The sequence below is a fragment of the Caloenas nicobarica genome, chromosome 3, assembly GCF_036013445.1.
Source record: "Caloenas nicobarica isolate bCalNic1 chromosome 3, bCalNic1.hap1, whole genome shotgun sequence".
NCBI lineage: Eukaryota > Metazoa > Chordata > Aves > Columbiformes > Columbidae > Caloenas > Caloenas nicobarica.
In genome coordinates, this window is record NC_088247.1 from 79938639 (window position 1) to 79959867 (window position 21229).

The 21229-nt window shown below is 39.5% G+C and overlaps 1 protein-coding gene across 4 annotated transcripts in view; it reads right to left on the reverse strand.

Moving 5' to 3' along the window:
• Nucleotides 1-20835, reverse strand: part of LYST (lysosomal trafficking regulator) — an 84374-nt gene extending 63539 nt beyond the window's left edge. For all 4 annotated transcript variants that reach the window (XM_065630525.1, XM_065630524.1, XM_065630527.1 and 1 more), the window contains exons 1-4: nucleotides 20740-20835; nucleotides 4201-4281; nucleotides 2714-2912; nucleotides 294-384 (exon numbers count right to left, since the gene is read on the reverse strand). In XM_065630525.1, the coding sequence (XP_065486597.1) occupies nucleotides 294-384; nucleotides 2714-2905 (283 nt within the window). In that variant the 5' untranslated portion in view covers nucleotides 2906-2912; nucleotides 4201-4281; nucleotides 20740-20835. The remainder of the gene's footprint in view (nucleotides 1-293; nucleotides 385-2713; nucleotides 2913-4200; nucleotides 4282-20739) is intronic.
• Nucleotides 20836-21229: the final 394 nt, after the last annotated feature.

Here is a 21229-nt window from a genome sequence, read left to right on the forward strand (position 1 = left end):
CTCTTTCCCTTTAAGTCACCTGAAAAGTCTCACCACCATCAAATTCAGCTACACAGTATCATGGGCAATGCCTTTGGCACTGACCAAGAGCCCTTCTCTGTACAATCTCTGTCTTCCTTGTGTGCTGACAGAACATGGGTATTTGAGTTTAGGTCTTTGCAGAACTCACGTCTTCATTCCATATTAAGAGGATACATATTACAATGAACTCTTTAGTTGGGAGTCCAAGGCTCTGTAGTAATATGCAAATCACTTCTTCTAGGTCCTGAACACGACTAAGTGCTAAAACATACCTATTGCTTTTTCTTCTTGGACAGGGATTTTCCACACCAATGGCAGAAGTGACAGGAGGAGCGTCAGAAGTTCTTCCCGACACGTCAACTCCTATGTCAGAAGGAAAATAGAAACAAAAGCTTTTGTACTTTTAAAAAATAAATTAGCTTGCTTTATTTTACAAAGCTATTTTATTCCCTATACCTTTCTGCTGGTTTATGCACTAAAAAAGTGACCTAACTGCAGAGTGCTATAATCATTAACTAGAGCCAATCAGAAAGTATCCAAGATATTTATTACACTTCTGCAACTGTTCCTATACAAAGCTCTCCTACTACTTCTTGTTGAAGGAATTCCTCACACAAAGAACAAAACCAGAAAAGTCAAAAGCAAATAACTTGTTGATTTAAACAAAGCCAACATGAAGCCCAAGAAAGTTTGAAATTGTAGTTATAAAAAAAAAATAAGTAACTTCAAAGAACTCGATGGGAAACTTTCTACTTTCTCCAAAATGATACTTATCAAGTAATATTATTGACTCACAATAGAAAGGTGAAGTAGTATGAGAAGAAAAAGGTTACTCCTAATTAAAAACACACACACACAGAATAACCACTAAAAAACCCAACACCTTAGTCCTGCTGGGATTTTAAGTCTTCAACACTAAATTTCAACACAGAGAGGGGCAGAAGGCACAGAATTTCAACAGAATTAGTTCACTTGGTGCTATGCAGCACCAGCAAAACGGTTTTGGTCCTAAAGATCAAAAATTCTCCCTTTTTAAAACACAAAAAGTGACCCGAGTATTTTGGCAGTCATTGCGGGATATGCAGCTGAAGCAACATCCTTCTCCAAAAATTTGAGGTAGCAATGAAATTAAAATGTATGGAGATAAGCAACTTAAATAGTCATATATATAGCTAATATATATAGGTTTTTTATATGTACTTAGAACTATACATATAACAAATACAGCTAATATTTGTCTGATGAGATGTATCAATAATTTTAGATTTTAAGTTGTTTCATTTGAATGGATAAATACAAATAGACCTGAAGTGTAATCTTATTAAAAGTCATTCTCCCAATTTTCTTCTACTAAAGGTATTTTCAGCAAAACAAATTAATTAGGAACGGGAGCGAGCAATACAGCATTCAAAGCACAATAAGACTTCAAAAAGCAAAATATTAACTTTTCAAATGTCAGTGGTACACTTTCAGAATTTTACTTTCCTCATTATCCAAAATCTTCCTCCTTCCCTCTTTAACATATTTCCTCAGGAAATAATTGCTGAATGGCTGATGTTTCATGAAGAATGCCACAAGCTTTTTTCCCCTTCTACTTCAGAAGTGGGTTTTTATTGGGGGTAGGCACATGGAATCCCTCACTTTCTTGTTACAAAAAAGCCAGTTGTTTTTCCAGCAGCTCTCATTCTCAAGCCTCTGTTAACAGCAACTATGCCAAATTCACGTGACATCTAAAAAAACCGCACAGCTCTAGTATTGGTAAGGATTCTTCTTAGTCTTTATATGCAATTGCTGTCTTGTGGGTTTGCTGTTTAGCCAGTGCACCTACTGGAATCCAGAACCAAGCCAGCAGACCTGACTGGAGCCTTAGCACATGTCACCACATGAAGGAAACACAAACCTCTAAGAAATTTGACCAGCATTAGTAGCTGACATCAACTAAGACAAGGGCTGAGTAAACTCAACCAGGACTCACTTGGTTCATTATTTTTAAACACTGGGATCTGCACTTTCAAAGCAAAGACTTAATGCACATCTCATCCTACCCATTATTAATAGAGAGTACCTATCCAATAGTGTTAAAAAAAAGGAGAAAGAAGAAAAAAAGGACATTTGCAGCTACCAGGGGTGTGTGCTACTTTTTATTCATGTAAAAAAAATAGCATAAACAGATCACCTCTTTAAAAATGCTTTCTGTTTTGAGCTGAAGTTACAAAATATTTGCTTTCTATTACATTCAAGAGTAACTTACTTAACAAAGAGCAAAAATACATCTCATGGCCCGTAAACAAAATAAAAAGGTGTATATTTTATTGCCTTAAACCAGGAGGACCTTCTTAAATGAAACACTGCCAGTTTGTCCTGCGGGTTCAATAAACACACTTCCACCGAAAATTTGAACCTACTGTTTCCTGGTTCCACTCGGCTGCTGCACTCCAAGTTCACATATGCCTTAATTAGTCAAAAGTTTAGTAACCATCAGTATCAGCTGGCAAACAGGTTAGTTATTTTTAATTTTTCTGCTCTTGCTGAAGACAGAATGCAACCACAACATAACCTTTTGAACTTCTAGTCTTCACAATTCACTCACACACTCTACCATAGAAAAGCAAGGAAACTTGAGCCAGACAAATCCCTTCAACATGGTTAAAGCTCAATACCAAAATTTTAACCAGGCAAGAGAAACTCCTACCTGATCAATAGTTGAGTTCAGTGTAGTAAGCAAAATAAATCCACGGCCTTGAACCAGATATTGCCCCAGTGCTGCCATATGAGTTTCTTCCTCTTCATCTTCCTTGGCCTCTGCCCTCTGGACCACTGCATTGCACAGCCTGTTGACATCCGTCAAGAATTCCCGTGCCAGTGAGTTACTGGCACTGCTCATGTCTGAGCTGTAAGTAGAAGAACATCCAGAAATTCACCAGAAAATACACTCCCTGATGGAAAAAAGGTTGGGGGAAGAAAGGGGCATTTCTTCAATGCTCCCTGTTCCCTGCAACAGATGGAGTGTCTGTAGGGCTGAGTCGTCCTTATGGCAACATAGGGTGGAAGGGAATGAGAATGATGAGCTTAGAGGATTTCATTTATTATTTCAGCGAAACTTTAGCCAACAGCCCACAATCCCAAACAATCATTTTATAAGACTATGACACACAAAATTCTCTTCCACTGCATAAGTTAAAGTTAAGGACTTTGTTTCAGCTTTGCAGCTCACATCTAGGTCGCAAAGAAATCTTCATTTGCTTCTAAAATGTATTTGGCCTGAAGCTTAAGGGAAAATTGGTACCTCTTACACAGCATTGCACAGAAACATTATTTAATAGTTTAATTGAACACACTATCTTCTACCATGTTATGTATTCCAACAGTATGCAGATTGTTTCAAGGCGAAAAAAGAAAAAAAAATTAGAGTTAAGATAAATATGGGAGTTTCATAAATACAATGCTTTAGATTTACCAGCCTTCATGGTGTTTTCCTTCAAGCAAGACTGAGTGGGTGGCAATCACTACTGTAATGTACTTAATTCAAGATATAACCCTACTGTACATGTTCAGGAGAAAATATTAAAAAGCATTGGTACTGATTCCAAAACTGATTAATTTTACTTTAAATAATGCACACAAAGCACTCATACACTTTGTCTATTTGCTCTATCTTATAAAAACATTTTTGTTCTTATTTTCTGTTATGCCACAGCCTTCTTTGGTTGGTCAGCACTAGTACATGTTGAAAAGTTTAAAACAAAAGAGATAAGAAGTACAAGACTCAGCTGTAGAAAACTCTCAAGAGGATTACTGAAGAAGGCAAAACAAAACCAAGAATCAGTGATGGCAGCTATAGAAACAAGAACATTTAATCCACATAAAACCCACTTAATGAATACTATAGCATATTTAACTCCTCTAATTTCTGTATAAAGAGCTGAAGTAAAAATCTTTGATACTCAAATATTTTCATCATGTCCAAGCATAGAACATGCAAGAAGAAAGCCGAATAACTTTCAATACAACATTTGAATATAACAGGTAGATTAATACTTCTTGATCAAGAAGCCTTGTAAGGTTCCCTTGTAAGAAAGGGAATGCACTAATGGTACAAAAAGCTCCCTTGCGTGGCAAGACTGTGAACACTTATACAGATAATGACATTCACTGTAGAAGGAACAGGAAAATTCTTACCAGAATTACTTTGCCAGCTTAACACATTTATCTTCTATTTGGAAGAAAAAACAAAAATATTCTGGATGACCCTCAGTCCACCTGTTTTTAAAAAGAGAAAAATACATCACAGTTAATATGCTTTTTTGTTGTTGTTTTTAAAACTTATTTTATGACAGCTATTTGAAGTTTATCAAGAGTCCTCAAGGGGTTTTTTGAGCTTTAAACCTCTCGTTTTCACTTTTAGCTTATGATTGTGCACAACTAAAATCCTATTACAGGGAAAATAATTGGTGCATAAGGTAAGTTAACATAATAAAATTCATTAGTTTTTAGAATGTAAAATGAGCTAGGTATGCAAGTTTAAACATTTACCTGTAGAAATAGTATGAATTTTAAGTGATCACTATCTGCACACATAATACCTGAAGCACTTGCAGCTCTAGGTACAAGTGATGGATAGCATGAGAAATAGAACTGCGCAGTCAGGTGCTGATATAAATGCATTTGAAACCTGTCCTCTGTTTTGTCCTGATAGATGACCAATCTTTAACTTTAAGCATTTGCAAAGATGCAGTTATTAAAATTGGAAAGGTACAGTAATATATCTACCCTGTACAGTCCACTAAAGCCATTTAAAAGTTACTCTTTCTCTCCTACCCCTTTGACCCCCTCCAGTCCTAACGGAGGATCAGAACAGGCAACGCTTTTATTTTCCTAATAGGAGCACTTTAAACTACTTCTGTTTTGAGCTGTAATTAGTCATGAAAAAAAGACTAAGACACCAATAGGGAGCAGTGATCTCCCAGCTTGCTCCAGAACAGCCAGAAATACAAGACAGTTACCCCAGTACATGCTTTGGCAAAGAAGTCAAAACAACACATACACCAGCCCTGTCTTTGTGAGCTCCATACAAAGGGCAAAAAGATTCTCTAACAACTCCAGGAAAATGATTGCTATAGACAGTACGCATCCATAAAGCCCCAACATCCCATGTTCCTTGCTGTAAGCTAAACCAAAGGATTTATTAATTTTTCATTTTAAAAGTTCAGGTTTCTAGTTATCACACTTCACATCTTTAGAGTGTATTCAATCTATGGAAAAGAAAAAAAATGTACTCCTCTTGAAATACTCTTATTTACTTAAACAAGGTTGAAGAGCTCCTTAAACGTGCTTTAAATCCTAATGTGTGGTTTCCATCTGGCTGGCTGAATATTTTCTCTGCTGTTTCCTAGAAGAGAGACACTAATAATTGTAGAGGCAATGTTTATTTCTGCAACCTCTTAGCATTTTTTGCTACCAGTTTCGAATCTTGAACAAGTGCTAATTATTTAGCCATTCAATGGTAATTGGACTCTTTACCAGTCTCCCTTACAGTTAACTCCCATTTTTTAAGATAGTGTTAGAATATTTGTATTTGGTACCATTGAGTACATTTTAACTGAGCCCAGTTTCTAACATTCTCAGAAGTTATATCCACTGGCACATCAGGCATATACAGAGATGAACTGTCCAAACCCACATTTACTGATGCATCCACAAATTGGGGTGCTCCAATTACAAGTTAGTCTAAATAGTAAAACCTCATCCCCTCGACATGGTAGAAAGCTAAAAATACATTTGCTATCAGTGGGAACACAAAGGGTAGTAACAAAGAAAAGCCTCAATCATCCAACTACAAAGGTCTCTAAGTGAGCACTCATCCACAATTAGTTAATTGTGGGGAAAATAAAGAGATGGGGGTAGGAAGAGAGAAAAAGACAATTATTTTAGTATTGTCAGATGGTAATTAAATAAAATCTTAAACTTTAAACCTAAAATTGTGATGAATATGAACATTACATGAAAAACCTCCTCAAGGAAGGAAACACTGTAGGTTCCCCAGACAAGCTCCTAATAATTGGCCCTCCTCTGAGTGCTTGGGAACAACATGCGCCATCCACAACCTCACAGAAAAGCAACCTGTCCATACAGCTAACATTCACAACTCATTGCAACTGAATAGCTTAAGCAGCTAGTGGTTTTGCAGTTATATCAGACTTTATCAGAAGATGTAAAAATATGCTGTCCCATCATGTTTTAGTGTCCTTCCATCTGAAACTGCAGTCTCCAGGTTTCCTGCATTACTTGCACTGTTACATGGATATAACATATATTGCCATATTCCAGCAAAAGGGTTAATTCTCACCATCAGTGGTAACAAAGTACTATTTGTCAATGCTAATGCAAAAAGACACCAAATGTGTCTTCTTAATGCAAGCATTTAGTCTATAATTGGTAAGGAATTAAGATGCTCTCATTCTACAGTGCAGAAAGAAATTGTAAAGAGAGACCATGCTGAATAATGAAGCACTTTTAGAAGGACTCATTCCAACAAGTGCTAGCTACTTCTCAGTTGTACCTATATCTTTTTCTGCAATTAAATTCTGAAATGGACTGACAGCACAGATGTGTCTTCAGAAAGTTTCAGATATAACATCATTTTTCAACCTGTCTTGAAGCTAGAGGCAAAAAAACAATACAAGGAGAGCTGGGAAATAATTAAGAATCTTCCAAAAAAAAAAAAAAAAAGCTGCATATGCACAGACAACCTTCTTCCCTTTCGTATTTGTTTCCTGACAAGTGATTTGAGCACTTAAAGCACATTGCTCTTCAACGAAGAACTCAGTGAACAACTTGCCCTGCTGATGCTGTAACATAGCAAACTCTGACGAGAGGTTTTTGGGGGTTTAGTTTGTTTTCAAAAACAAATCCACTCCCACTCTAAGGTTTCAGCTTGCTTGTCACCTTCTCTTTCTGTTGTAGATTATGATACTACACCATACACAGCATAACATTTCATCTTCCTCTGAGAAAGCATGCCAGCCAATTTGGTTTAAGTAGGAACTACTGCAGAATTTCTTTTACTTAAAGTGACACATCTATAATTGCTGTGGTGCCTGGCAATATGGAAGTGGATGCTGCACAAAACACCTGTACTGAGGTGGAATGTCTTCACCTCTCTTTAGACTTCAGAGATGTTACCTCAACTACAGAAAAAACCCAACTTAAGACATCACAGATGAACTAAACCATAAGAGAGAAGAGGAAAATCTACCAGAATCTCAGTTCACTGCTGCTGTGTACAGTCTTAATGGGACACTTATAGTTTTGGAACACACACTGTGTCAGGACTTCACATAGCTAGCCCTGAAAGAAAAAAAACACACACCAAAAAAAACCAAGATCACATTCTTAAACTTTGTTTCACCCTCCAGAAGAATACAATTATCATATTTCATAAAAAATACCTCTACTAGACAGTATTTACTTCTATATGGAAAAAATCTGCAAGCTTTAAGAAAATAAATCACTTAACCATGAATGATCAGACATTCACATATAATCTGCCCATCTTTCTGTCATCCTCATAATTCAATCCGTATCACATCTGCCCTCTGGCCTCTTTCTGCACCAGCTCTTGAGGGACTTATTTTCTATTTGCTGTTGTGGTATAAATCCTTTTCCTGCACTTGAAATTTTATTTTCTCTGGACTTCTTTCCAGTTTTATGGAGTTGCTCATCAGCAGAACATCTTAATGTATGGGAATGCCCTGTACTTACTTCAGTGGACTTTAAGCCTTTAAAATAAGATACCAAAACTGTTCTTGAAATTATTTAAAGGATGAAACTTAAAAATAAGACCAATTTAGCAGTCTTGAATACTGAATCATAAATATACTAACTTTATATAGTGCTAATGATTAGATGGTATTATCTCTAACATCAGTACAACTTGTGGAATGACAAAAATGCAACAAAAAGCTTAGGGTCAGAGCTAGAACTCTGTATATGAGAGTGAACTGGGCCTTTTACTTGGTTATGTTTTCAGCAATCCATTGCCAGAAAGGCCTGGAATGTCCAGTAACAATAAAAAGTAGTAATTACTAAATTACTACAGCAGCACTGTAATAACACCAAATGCCTGAGTAAAACAAAGTGATAACATATGCATGGTATGCATGGCCTATATGAGTCACCTGCAAGCCCTCATTTCCTATAGCTCGCCATGTTATCTTTAATAAAAGCAGTCTTGTCTAGCAGGTTATACAAGTATCTTACTGCACCAAAGGAGCGATAGCCAATCTTTTAAGAAAAATAAACTTATGAGAAGCTACTTTACAGATCATGCAAAGAGGAATAGAGAAAGTATAGCTACATGAAGTTGTTGATTTATTTACCTTCTCTAGCTTTCTGTTTCAGTTAAGAGACAAACATTGACTAGGCATGGTGTGGTTGCAAGTCCTTTTGAGTAGAGTGTACAATGAAACTGCATTTTTAGCAGGTATTAAAATTAACACTTCAGAAAAAAAAAAGTAGTTTCTGTAAGCCATTGTACAACCCAGTTACTTCTGGCCTCCAGTTCAAAACTTGTAACCCTTTTACCCATTCTCTAGAATAAAGTATACGGGAATATGAGTCACCCCCTGGCCAATAAAGGCCACATTTACTTTATACAGCATTCATCCTATTTAGCAAATACTTGTCATAGCCTCATTGCCTGTGCTTAACATTTATGCTCTGGAGAGCACACTTGTGACCTCTTCAATGATTTTAATATTATGATCAACAATGACTTTAATCACATTTACTTCGAGGTTAAACTTTAAGTTCTAGTTTCTGTTAGCAGAGGACAACAGGTATAATGAAGGGCACAGTCAGATTACTGATACAAAACACTCCATAATAGGCTTCTGCAATTGTAGCACAGATTGCCAGGTTTATTACAGAAATTAACTGTATCTTGTTAGTAGTAGAAACCAAATTTAGTTGCCTTCTGTGTAAAGAAATTTGTTAATAATGAAGCTAAAGGAATACTACAATTAATAATTCCTCTGTGCGAATTGGAGAAGCAAAAGAAAGGGCATGAAAGTGTACAATAGAGAAATGTTTATCTAGCATGGCCTGGAACAAAACTGGAACACTCCCTATAAAGCTGCCTTGAGGTCTGTACTTGCTGGTGAAATGCAAGTAAAGTCTCAAACTAATGTGTCACCAAAATCAGCGTTCTTCCTTTTCTGTCCTTTTGATATCATTCAAAACTTTAAACAGGCTGGAAACAAATATCCAGGTGACAATGCCAAACTGGGTTACACAGGAGGAATGACACACAAGCCTTCAAGAAAACGGGTACTTGCAATTCAAGTAGAACATCAATAGAAAGCTCAAGGCGCTCTGATGCCTTGTTTTACCAATGCAAGGCAATCAGCCAAAAGCATAGCTTATAAAAGCCAGGGAACATTTGCTAACCATCCAACAACTCTCTGATATTCAAAAACATGAACAAACAAGAATGAAAACAAGATACTTCAGATTTGGTTCATTCTCAAAACAGACAACATTCCAGCTCTGCAGAAGATCTCCTACTTACTCTTTATTTCCAACCACTTTCTGCTCTGTCCTTTGCTATTATTTATTAACTATTTGGCGCTACAGAAGCAGACAACCTATTAAAACATACTAAGGCAGTGTTACTCCAGCAGGCATTAGGTTGCAAATGAAAAGCACCTTTTAACACACAGAATTTATCATTAAACTGTAGGTAGATGTCAATTTTTGCAGAGTTCTACTTCTGACCAAGTCCCTTATTTCATCAAGGATTTCAGTAACTAGCTTTTAGTCTTTTGTGTAGTCCACTAGATCAATATTTCCAAACAAGTTACTCAGAGTATCTCTCCCCAAAATAAAGAAAAAAGATAAAAATAAAAATGCTTAGTATTTTTGGATAAACAACACGTGCACTGTGCTTTTAACTAACCAGGGAAAACTGTGTCAAGTTCACAAGATGACAAACAACTGCCACCTTAATGAACACTGAAAAGTATGTTGAGATCTTCAGAGCAATAGTGTTGCTTTATATACAAGTATGTTTATGTATGTATCATCTTACTAGTGCCACTTTTATGTAAAATCAGAAGTATATTTAACTGTCACCTTACGTAAGTAGGATGCCTGTCTTGCAATACCTGAAGTCTGAGGGTCCTGCTTCTACCACTATCTTAAGCCTCCTATAAGTATGTAGTCTACTTATGTTCTGCTGCCTAGGTATTAAAACAAAATTTAATCCGTGAAGCTCAGTGTTTATGTAAGCTGAGAATTAGAAAAATTTCTACCACTAAGTGGATATGAAAGCATTATATCTAATACTGAAAAAATACAGGATTTTAAGGAACAATCTTTAAAGAAATAAAAATATTCGTTTTCATATTGTGTATGGTCAGGAAACACTGACATGGAAAACTAAACTAGCCATTCCTGTTATAGAACAGGAATGGTAAGGGGAAAAAAAAGCAAACAAGATCAGACAAATGCTATCCTAGATTTGGCCAAATTTTAAAAAGGCACTTTCCAAAATAACTAACCAATATACATTAACAAATATACCCAAGGCTACAGGCACCAAGAGTTACACAAAGTGGCATTACATGTACAGGCAGGTCAACTTCTCAGGAACAGTTTCAGAGATGTCATTCTTCTGATCAGGACCCAGACCTGTGGTGCACCATGCTGAATGTGAAAACAGACAAAAACACCACCACATTCCTTGCCTCCAAATTATCATTTGCCATGAATTTCCAGGCTTCAGTGTTTTTTGACAGTTAAACTTGTGGGTAATTTCTTTGAGCACAAAGTTTGTTCCAGACTACACTTCCCAAACATGACCCATGTATTTTTTTCAAAGGTAACTTAAAATGTATTTGTCAGAGTTTAATCTGGTTCTTATGATATAACCTGACCTGTAAGTGTATAAGTCTGCTCTCCTCAACGTTGACTTTTCTCTAGCATTAGTAACAGCTGTGAAAAAGTGATAGAACCACAACTCAGAAACATATAACAGATTAATATATATACAATATTGTTTACATACAATTTAAAAAATCCTATTTACCCACAATTCAGTTTTCCTGTGGAACAGTTTCTGAAGTGTGATCCTATGACATTACTTCAATTAAATGCACTCTTATTTATACCCTTAGTGTTTCCACTGTGTGCTGACCTACTAACAGCCCTGAAGTGCATGAGTTACCCTACAAGCCCAATGGAGACTATCAACTCAAAGGAGCAAGTTTCTAATTTATTAGCTGCCACTGACTATAGAAAGACCGTAACTAGTAGCAGCACACAGGGGACTGGAAACCAAGGCAAGAACAACATTAATGTATAATAAACTGCATTTAAAAGATTGATCAAACAAAGACTACCAAAACCAGAAGAGAGAACTTGGCAAGAAACAAGCAGGTGAAACAAAACCTGAGAGCCCCCAAAGGAAACCTGCTCATGTGCAAACTGCAGGCTTTTCTACATTTAAGCAATGCAGAGATCTACAAATAGAATTGCGCATATGCAGTTTGTATGATGGTTTAGAGGCCTGTAATTCCAAAGGTTAAAATCTTTATAATGAATCTTTTACTTCTGATACCCATCATGATGAAGCTACTGGTAAAACTTAGGATTTCAGCAACAGCCCTAGCCTACTAGGGCCTCACAATGCAGGGAAAGAATACATGGAAAAGTCTGTACTAGAATATAGTAGAGGCCAAACAACATATTACTCAAATCTTGCAAGGTTTAGAGAAAGAGCGCTAATATCCCTCTCTCATCGTAGTTCCTTGGGAGTGGCAGCTGTCCTCACACCACACCTGCAGGCTAAGACCTTCTGGAACATGGACAGCAGCTTTCCATGTCTTACATAAAATCCCTAGAAGAATCCTGTACAGCAACTTAATTTAGTTAGTCTACTTTGTCAGGAGAATCATTTTTAAGAATGTCTCATCATGGTCAATTCAGTGACTTTGGATGCAGTTTTTGGCGCATCATAAGCTACCAAAACATTCACAGCAGAGAAACACAAACACCATTTAATCAACATTTAATTTAAACTACAGCTTCATGTCCTACTTGATTATGAAGTACTCATGTCATTATTTGTTCTTCATAATTTTAAAGTCTACTTGCAAAACCCTAATTTGTATTATCTGTTTAACTCATGACAGTACCTTTACAAGTAGAGTTTATTATGTTGCTGTAATTTCAAGATGCTTAAAAAGTGAATTTATTAAACTCAACACATATAGCACCAGTAAACCCCATTCACGCTTAATATTTACTTCTTGGAAAAAACTGTTACCTTGGGGAATAGAATTAAGTGTCAACTGTCTACTCATACAACAAGCATTATCAAAAACTTCGAGTATGGGTACCATAACATAAGAAAAGGGAGGGGAAAATCTGTTGGCAGAAAAATAGCACATTTTAATGTTTTAGTTTTATGTCTTGTCCTAGATTTTCCACATATTAGTACCCACTTGACGTATCTGACCCATACTTGGAGAAAAAAATTAGAGGTGATTAAGATTTAAGAGTCTTTAGTGCAAAGTTTTAAGAAGTGTCCACTGTAATAGTAACCAATGCAAGCTGACATAATAGAACAGAAAAATGTAATACCCACTGCGTGCTAAGACGGCGGCACCAGAGATTAAGTGATCAATGCTAGGAAAGTTCTTGCTAAAATTCAGCAGGTTGTTATCAGGTTCTGCCTTGAGCCATGAAAACCTATATCCCCTTTACAGATTAGCAGATTATCAACAATTTCCTCCTTTTGAGTCTGGATGAAATGTCATCGAGACAGAGTTAATGGCAAAGAATCCCACAGGCTAGCTGCATACTACGCAACTGCTGTGGGACAGCTTCTCAACACAAGATGGAATTTTATTTAGTCATCAAACATGAAACACTTGTGAATGCATTCTTTTTAAGCCTGAAGTTAAAAAATGAGATGATTCATCCACAAGATAAAATGAAAGACAGGCTTTCAAACAACCACCTACGCTCAAGTAATGCATTAACCCTGAACATAGACTATACTCAAGTTTATGCTTAGCTTGTGGTCTTCTACTATCCAAAGTCAGCAACTACAGTGTAGTTGTTAGCCACATTAAGTCAAATCCTGTTCATTTAAAATTTGCATGTTTCAGACCAGTGCATGTAAGCACAGAGAATAAACATTCATTAGAACAGGCATGGGGAAAGCTGGAGGCCTTCAGAGGTAATCATTGCAACATTAACTGTGTTAAAAACAAATATGCTTGCTATCATGGGAACCGACTAAAATGCACTGAAGGAAACAAATACCAAGCTGTTACCAATAGCATGAAAATGCTAGAGACAAGCTTTGTTAGCAGAGATGAAGACAAGGATCTGTTGCAGATCTTATCTGAACTGCCAGAGAACAAGGCCTGTAAGGAACACTTGGTACTAGAGACAGGAACTGACAAATATGCCACCACAAGACAGAATCTGTGTAGAAAATAAGCTATAAAAGACCAGTAAGATCTTCCAAAAGAAAACTGAAGGATGAAGATCATCTCTAAAACATTCAGCAGTAAAAAGGCTGAAATGGTGTAAATCCCAAGTGAGTCTTTTTCTGAATGCTACTAGGAGTGCTAACAAGGTTTTTCCAAAAATTAAAACATATACAGGCAATCTTCCTATCTTCTTCCAAAAGCTTGATGTTTGATACGTACTCCTAAAACAGATTAGAAAGCATGCCTTGACAGCCATGGTAGCACAGTAATGACTAATGACTAACTCTAAAGATCAAGACTAACCTCCACAGAGTCTGTAGAATGACAGGCAAAAGGCAGTCTACTACAGAAGGTAAAGTCAGAAGTTCAGGGCTGCTCCAGCAGACAGCCTGCAGAGGCCAGTTCTGGCAGACCAGGCAAACTTTGTGAATCGCCTCCTACATTAATCTGTGGTGCAGCAGACACCATGATCTCCAAAAACCACTGTAGCCATGACCACACAAGTATGCAGACCACACTGCATCTACCTGGAGATTATTTTAAACAAACGTACGACTCAAATCATGATCTGAAGAACCATACAAATATTTTTTGTAATTTATAAGATTATAAATTTTAATTGCACCAATACTCAGAGAGACAGAAGAGGTAAAAAAAGTTGAGCAGTATCTTGAGGCATTCTTGCCGAAGAATGAGTAAAGCCTATTCCTGAAACTGAAAGCTTAGTCGAGGATTAAATCTAGAAAGTAAAGTGCTTAAGACAAACTTTGGCACCATGTCTAAAGCACCCACTAAGAGCAGTTAAATAAGAGGGGAAGATCTGTGATCAGAGTTAAAAACCAGAGTATTAATGGGCAGAAGACTTAATTCTGCTTCTGGACTTTAAAGCTAGTCAAAGTCCACATTTTCTATTAGTAATCAGATGCAGACAAGACAGCAGGTAGCAATTCCAAAAGGGGTATAAAAAAAATAATTCACCTAAATACTCCGGAGTTTCATACACGGTTATTCCTGTTAAGATCAATCTGCCAGCTTCTTTACAAAGTGCAAACAGCCTTGGTTGCTTTACATAAGCAGATCCTGTACTTGTGCCTTTATGGCAGAGGTATTATATTTGTTCCAGCTGTGCTAACCCCTCTTGCACTGAACTGGCCCTAGAAGACCAGTCAACAATCAAGAGAGCTACAGGCAAAAGCATTCACATAACATCTCACTTCAGGTAGTTTTTCTCCAGTGGGAATGCAAATAAGGAACAGCTAGGATTTTTATTTTATTCTTGAAATTTAAACAGCACTCAGCAAAATTAGTCAAGCAGTATGGAATCCAGAGAAACTATAACTGATAATTATACTTAATTTCACATAATAAAGATTAAGAGTATGAAGTTTCTCAGTATACCTATTACTAGATAGACAAATATTTAAGAAAATCCTGAACCACTAGAGAAAACTCTAAATCCATCCACAATGCAAAAAATAGCCAAATGTTATGTTTAAGAAGACCCCAAACTATAGACATCCACACACAAAAGATTTTACACTGCTGAGAGACAATTTGGGAGATGAATGAAGCCTCCATCATTGTCAGATGAAGGCTACACACACAGCCAAGTAGTACCTTTAGTAAGCAAATATCATAAGATTATTTTTTTTTCTGAAAGGCCTATGGATTTAGCAAGATTCCTATAATCAAATTGACTTTGTAACATAAGTAATTTAGGCTTCTAAAAATAGCTCTAGATTAATTAGGAGTACTTTCTGGAGTTGAAAAGACCTCACACACAGCATTTCATCTACATATCCAGACACAAAATTCTGCTTTCCTTTGATCTCTTGTTAATTGAAACATACAAATCACAAATGAAAAAAACCACACTCTCCAGTGACTCAAATCTCCCCTTGTAACCGAAAGATGCAAGGAATACAAAGGTAAATACGTACCCCAAGTAGCACACAAGTTTTACAGTTAGGCACTTTTGCTTTGTTTTTCTCTACAGAAAGTCATAAGAATGCTCTCAATTTTTTGGAATTAGGATTGTTAAACTCTCACACCTCACAACAGAAAGACTAGGAAGGGGAAATATTTTCTTTTTTTTGGTTAATTTTAAGACTATTGCAGTGACTGTCTGAATTACTGAACCAAAAACTGGACAAATTTCAACTCTTGAAATATTATAATGGAAGTATATCGCTGGACTTTCATCAGTTCCTGCAACGCAATTATGAACTATTAGAAATAGTTCCTCAAGTCTTAAATATTTTCCTCACTAATGCGCTCTTTTCAATAATTAAGACATTGAAAATTATTCATCCCTTCAGATTGCTGTTTCAGTTATTCATTCCTCATCTGGTTAATACACTAAAGCCTAACCAAATCAGTTGCTTACGGAGGTTAACAGATCTAGTTAATGCTTTTTGCCATTCCCTCCTTGCAAGAACACAAATCTTTAGTAAATGCTTCCACAATACTAGAGAGGAATAGATTAAGTCAGGCATTTGCAAAAACAAAACTGGACACAGTTAACATGAGTTTTAATGCTTCCAGTGAGGCCTTGCATTTGGTACTACCTGACAGCAATTCCTTCTTATATTTCATCTTCCCAATTTTCTTCTGGGAAGGCAGACAGGCTTTTTTCCCCACTATCAAAGGTTTGAAAAACCAGGAACTCTCTCCTCCCATCTCACATTTAGTACTTCATGCTCCCATACTTCTCCATGGAGCATGGTGATGCTTTTAACTTAAGTCAGGGAGCTCAACTTTCTGGGTGCAGGAAAAGAGGGCAAAGAATTCATAAACATGAGGATTAGCCAAGATTGGCAAATGCTTGCTCAACCACTCTAACACAGACAAGCCTAACAAGCACTAGTCTTCCACAAACCACCATTCACCATTTTTGCCCTCCACTTCCCACCTTTTAAGTTACTCAAAAGGAGCAGACAAGCTCTTTCACAATGTAATTCTCACAGTGCCTCAACTCTACACTGCTCAAAAGCCCTATACGAACACAAGAGTCACAGGGCAAGCCTCAGATGCCTCCACTGAACTACACAAGCTCAGAACTGCAGAAGACAACACTTTTAGTGCTTACTCACTGTGTGGCCACCACAAAATCCACCCCACAGTAACAGCAGGCAGCAGTGAAGCAGTGAGTAGCAAGGCTAAGAAATAAAGTCAGAGAAGCAGTAGAGTGGAAGCCCTGCTCTCCTGTAACACACCAAAACCACAATATACCTGAGCAACAGAAGAGGAAAGACAAAGTGTGCAGTGGTGACTAAAAAATAAACAAACAAACAAAAACCCCAAACACCAAAAAACAAACCACCAAAACCAACCAACCAAAAAAAAAAAATCACCACTGCTGAAACTTCAGAGAAAAATTCAGAACAAAGATACAACAGAAGTTTCAGCACTTACAGGTACCAAGATACAGCACTATTCCAGGACTTCACTACATTGATCACAGCATTACATACCTATCCCTTCCACAAAATACATAAGCTAATGAATTTTGCTTTTTATTTTGTTCCATCTCACCCTTACACTCAGCATCAGATTTGAACTATATCTTCACACAGATCATAGCATAGTTATCTAAAAATCACACAGGAAAGACTCACACTTGTATTCTAACAGTTAGTACCAAAAAACCTGACTTCACAGAAAAATGGGATTTTAATCAGACCCCAGGCTGCAAACATGAACCATAAAGAGCTAATAGCTTATAGCAAGAAACACCTGAAGACTACACATAGCACCTTTTCCTCCTTTTCCCTCCCCTTCACACATTCCAGAATCACTTCTGCACAGAGTGTTTTACCTGGAAGCAAGTCATTCCCATGCACTGATTTCAACAAGTCCTGAAAAACACGTTCAAACGCAAGACCTGAATCTGAACAGGGGATAATAAAATCTGGATCTCGTGCATACCATACTGCTTCATTAGCTCTTCTCAAATAACCATGGCAGCTGAAGCAGACACTGTTGAGTCTAAGCAAAAGCCCCCTCACCTCCTGAGGAGCAGCTAGGGTGCAGTTAAATAAGACAGCTCAGCCCACCTGACAACTCACGACTAGCAAGAAGGTGTTGCTGTTCCTCCCCAGCAACTCTTCCCTTCTTCCTCCAGCACCACGCACATCCAATTCCTTCTCAATGTCATTCATCTCCACATGTTTGCAGAAAACTGTTGTTCTTTTTTTTTTTTCAGGTGGATTGTTGTTGTTGAATTGCCATTTTGAGGGATCAGGCAGTTGTCACTGCCAGCAAAGGGAAGAAGGTAGGAGGGAGATTTTCCCCTTCAGCAGTAACAAGCTACTCGATCAGCTTAGCCAGCTCAGACAAATCAGTCCAGGTGAGAGAAGCAACCACAGATCTCTTCTACCTGGTTTCATCCCAGTCTGAACACAGGTATATCATCTCTAGATCAGTGCCATTGCAGGAGCTGATGCTCTGACACAGCTCAATTACTTTATACTATCTAAAGACATATGAATCTTCACCAAGCAATGATTTGCCAGAGTAACTGACATTCTCGCAACCGTCTCTGAACTGAAAAAGAATGCAAGAGGTCACAGTAATCCCAGACATATATATATAAATTATATATATATAAATCCCTCCCTCCACTGCATATTACAATCCTTTTCCAACATTACAATATAAACATAACAATAAAAGATGACCTTAAATTTGAATCAACAATACGAAGTAGTGACATCTCAGGCAACAGCTACTACAGTTCTTCACTACAGAAGCCAACAGAGCCTGACATCTTCTCAAAAAGCAATAAAAAGAGATATCAGTGAGGTCTTGTCAATGACAGCTGTTCACACCAAAGAACTTAAATTCATTTGCAGAGGACAAGCAAGCATGTTCTGGACAGCCAGTGCTTCCTGGTGTGACAGAATCCTCTTACAAAAATAATCATTTCACCCTACATTCCCTCTGCTCCCTTCTGTCTGTAAAAGACAAATATCAAAACCAGGTTTGCTTCAGAATTCTTCTATGTGCAACATTATCCTATTTGAAAAGAGACCATTGTGACAATGGAAAAAAAAAAATCTTGAAATATGAATGAAATTAGATTCCTGCACAAGCTGCAAAGGTGTGCAATTGTATATTACTCAGGACATACCATGGTCTATTAAAGAAATCACTAACAATAAAAATAAAGAACCAATAGCTTCCTGAAACGCTAGCTCATATTTCATAGTATTTGCTTACGCTCTTTGAGCTTAACTGTAGAGAGAACTATATAAAAGCAGCAACAAAAGTGTTAAGAATGCAGTTTCTCTTTTCTAATGTTAACATATCAAGTGTCTTACTTTCCAATATATCTAATGCTACTGTTCAAGGTTCTTACAATTAATTAAACGGTTTTAACAAAAAAACTTACGGCGGAAGGAGAGAAGGAAAGCAGGAAGGGAATAACATTTAAAAGCTCCTCTTAAGAAAACTGTGTACAGTCTCACAAACCAAGTGACTTCCTCAGCTCTCATTCACTATTAATTTTGGTTTTACAAGTAAGGCATTGAAAGCTACTTGCTCTTAGCTTGCAAGATTCTCTGTCCAAAGCACAACGAGGAATAAAGTAAAATTAAAATACCCTAGGAAAAGCTTATTTTTTTCTTATCTATGACGATATATGAAACCATTCTCGTTCTTCATTCACTCGATTTTAAACATCCACCAGAGACTCTAAGAGCCGCTAAACTACATATTTTCTAAAGTATCTAAGATGATATTTTCTTCTTTGCACTATTGGTCTGTGAGCCTACCTACAGTTAAAGGCCAAAAGGAGACTCGAGAGTATTTTCCCGACTCCTTACTACACTATAACCATATTATGATAAAAGCTCCATGCAGACACAGTGTTCTGTCCAAGCAAGTAAATTCAGATCCTTCCTTCGGGAAGAGTTAAGTGTTCCAGACATCTCTTTTCTGCTACTTAGTATAAGATAATGATACACAAGACTAAAACAGGTCTCCTTGCTGGTTTTTCTGCGAAAGGTTGTCCTACCATAGACAACAGTGCAATTCTGTTAGTACCACAAGCTTGCGTCACTAACTCCAAGAGACTTAAACTGAAGGCTGATTGACTCATGTGGCACTACAACTAAAAAGGAAAAAAAAAAGTCTCCCATCCAGATTTTCCTCTCTAGCCAGCTCCCAGTTATAACCACATTCAGATGCTTTTCCAACTCCTAGGCCACCACATTCAGTCATCCAATCCTTTCCAAATTTCCTCACTTGCCCTGCTTTCTCTTACACAGTAAGTTTTATTCTCACCTGCACCTGCTTTCCCTGCCTTCTCTCTCACTGTATAGTTAAGTAAAAGGCAGCTGTTTAGTTCATTTGGGGATACTAGGTATGTCCAATTCTTTGATTCCCACCCCCCCCCCCCCCGCGAAGAGTATCTTCACGCATTCTTGCGGTGTTCAAATATTTAGAAAAGTTCTCACTCCTTTAAATAGATGGCGGGGCGGGGGGGGGGGGGAAGCAGCATCGTTCAGGTGCTGCAAGTGTTGTATTCCACCTCCATGGACGCCACCGCGTTTCCGCCAACAGCCCACATTTGCTTTTCTTCAGTTGTTATCTCCCGCAGCCGCCCCGCTGACAGCGAGGCTTTGTGCTCCAGTTCCGCACACACACCGCAGAGCCCCCGGCAGCCCGGTGACGCGGGAAGGAACGGGAAACACCCCGCGCACGCCACCGGCACGCGGAGGGTTAAAAAGTCGCCCTTCGGTAACAGCAGAGGCCGCAGCTTCGGAAGAAACACCGCGGGCGACAAACCGCCGCGCGCGAAGCCACCGAGCGCGCGGCGCCAGCCCCGAGCGCTGCCCGCGAGAAACGCGAGGGCCCCGAGCGCGCGCCCGGCCCGCCCACCGCCGCCGGCAGCCGCCGCGGCCCGCGCCCTGCCCCGGGGAGCCTCGGGACGGGCAAGGCCCCGCCTGCGCCACCGGCGGCTGCTTCTTCCGCCTCCCGCAGCCTCCGCTGGGCAGCCCTGAACCACCGCCGGCAACCAGCGGGCATCTTCACACGACCGAGGCGGCTGGCGCCGGCTGACAGCCCAGCCCGGCCCACGCACCGCGGCTCCAGCGCCGGCCTCGGCCCGTAGCAGGGCCTGTGCGCACCGAGCTGCCCGCTTGGCTCCCGCCCGGCCCGACGCCGTCAGGCGGGCCTCTCACAACCCAAGGTGGGGTGCCCGCCCCACCCTTACCCGATCCTCGTCCCGCCAGAGCCAGCGCGCCCGGCCGCCCGCTCCTCTCTTATCCCGCTGACAGCGTCCTGCAGCCCATGGCGGGAGGGCCCGGGCCGGCCCCGCCGCGCCGCCCGCCCCCGTCTCCCGGGCAACGCAGCGCCCGCCCCGCCCCGCCTCCCGCCCCACCTGACTCCTCCGCCGCCGCTCCGCCAGCTCCGGCGCGCGGTGGGCAGCGGGCGGTGTCACGAGCGCACCCCCAGCCAATCGGCGCCGCCGCCTGGCCGGGCGGGGGGCGGGGGGAATCCCTCTGGGCGGGGCCGTGCTTTCCCCGGGCCGCCGCTCACCCGCCGCGCCGCGCCACGCCCCTTGGCGCGGGGCCCCGCCCACCCCCGCCACGCTCCGCCCACAGGGCCGCGGGCAGAGGGGCTGCGGCGGCGGCAGCGGCCGGTTGGGCGGCGGCTTTCGGGAGCCGGTGGCGGGAGGACGCGCCGCGGAACGCCGCGATGCG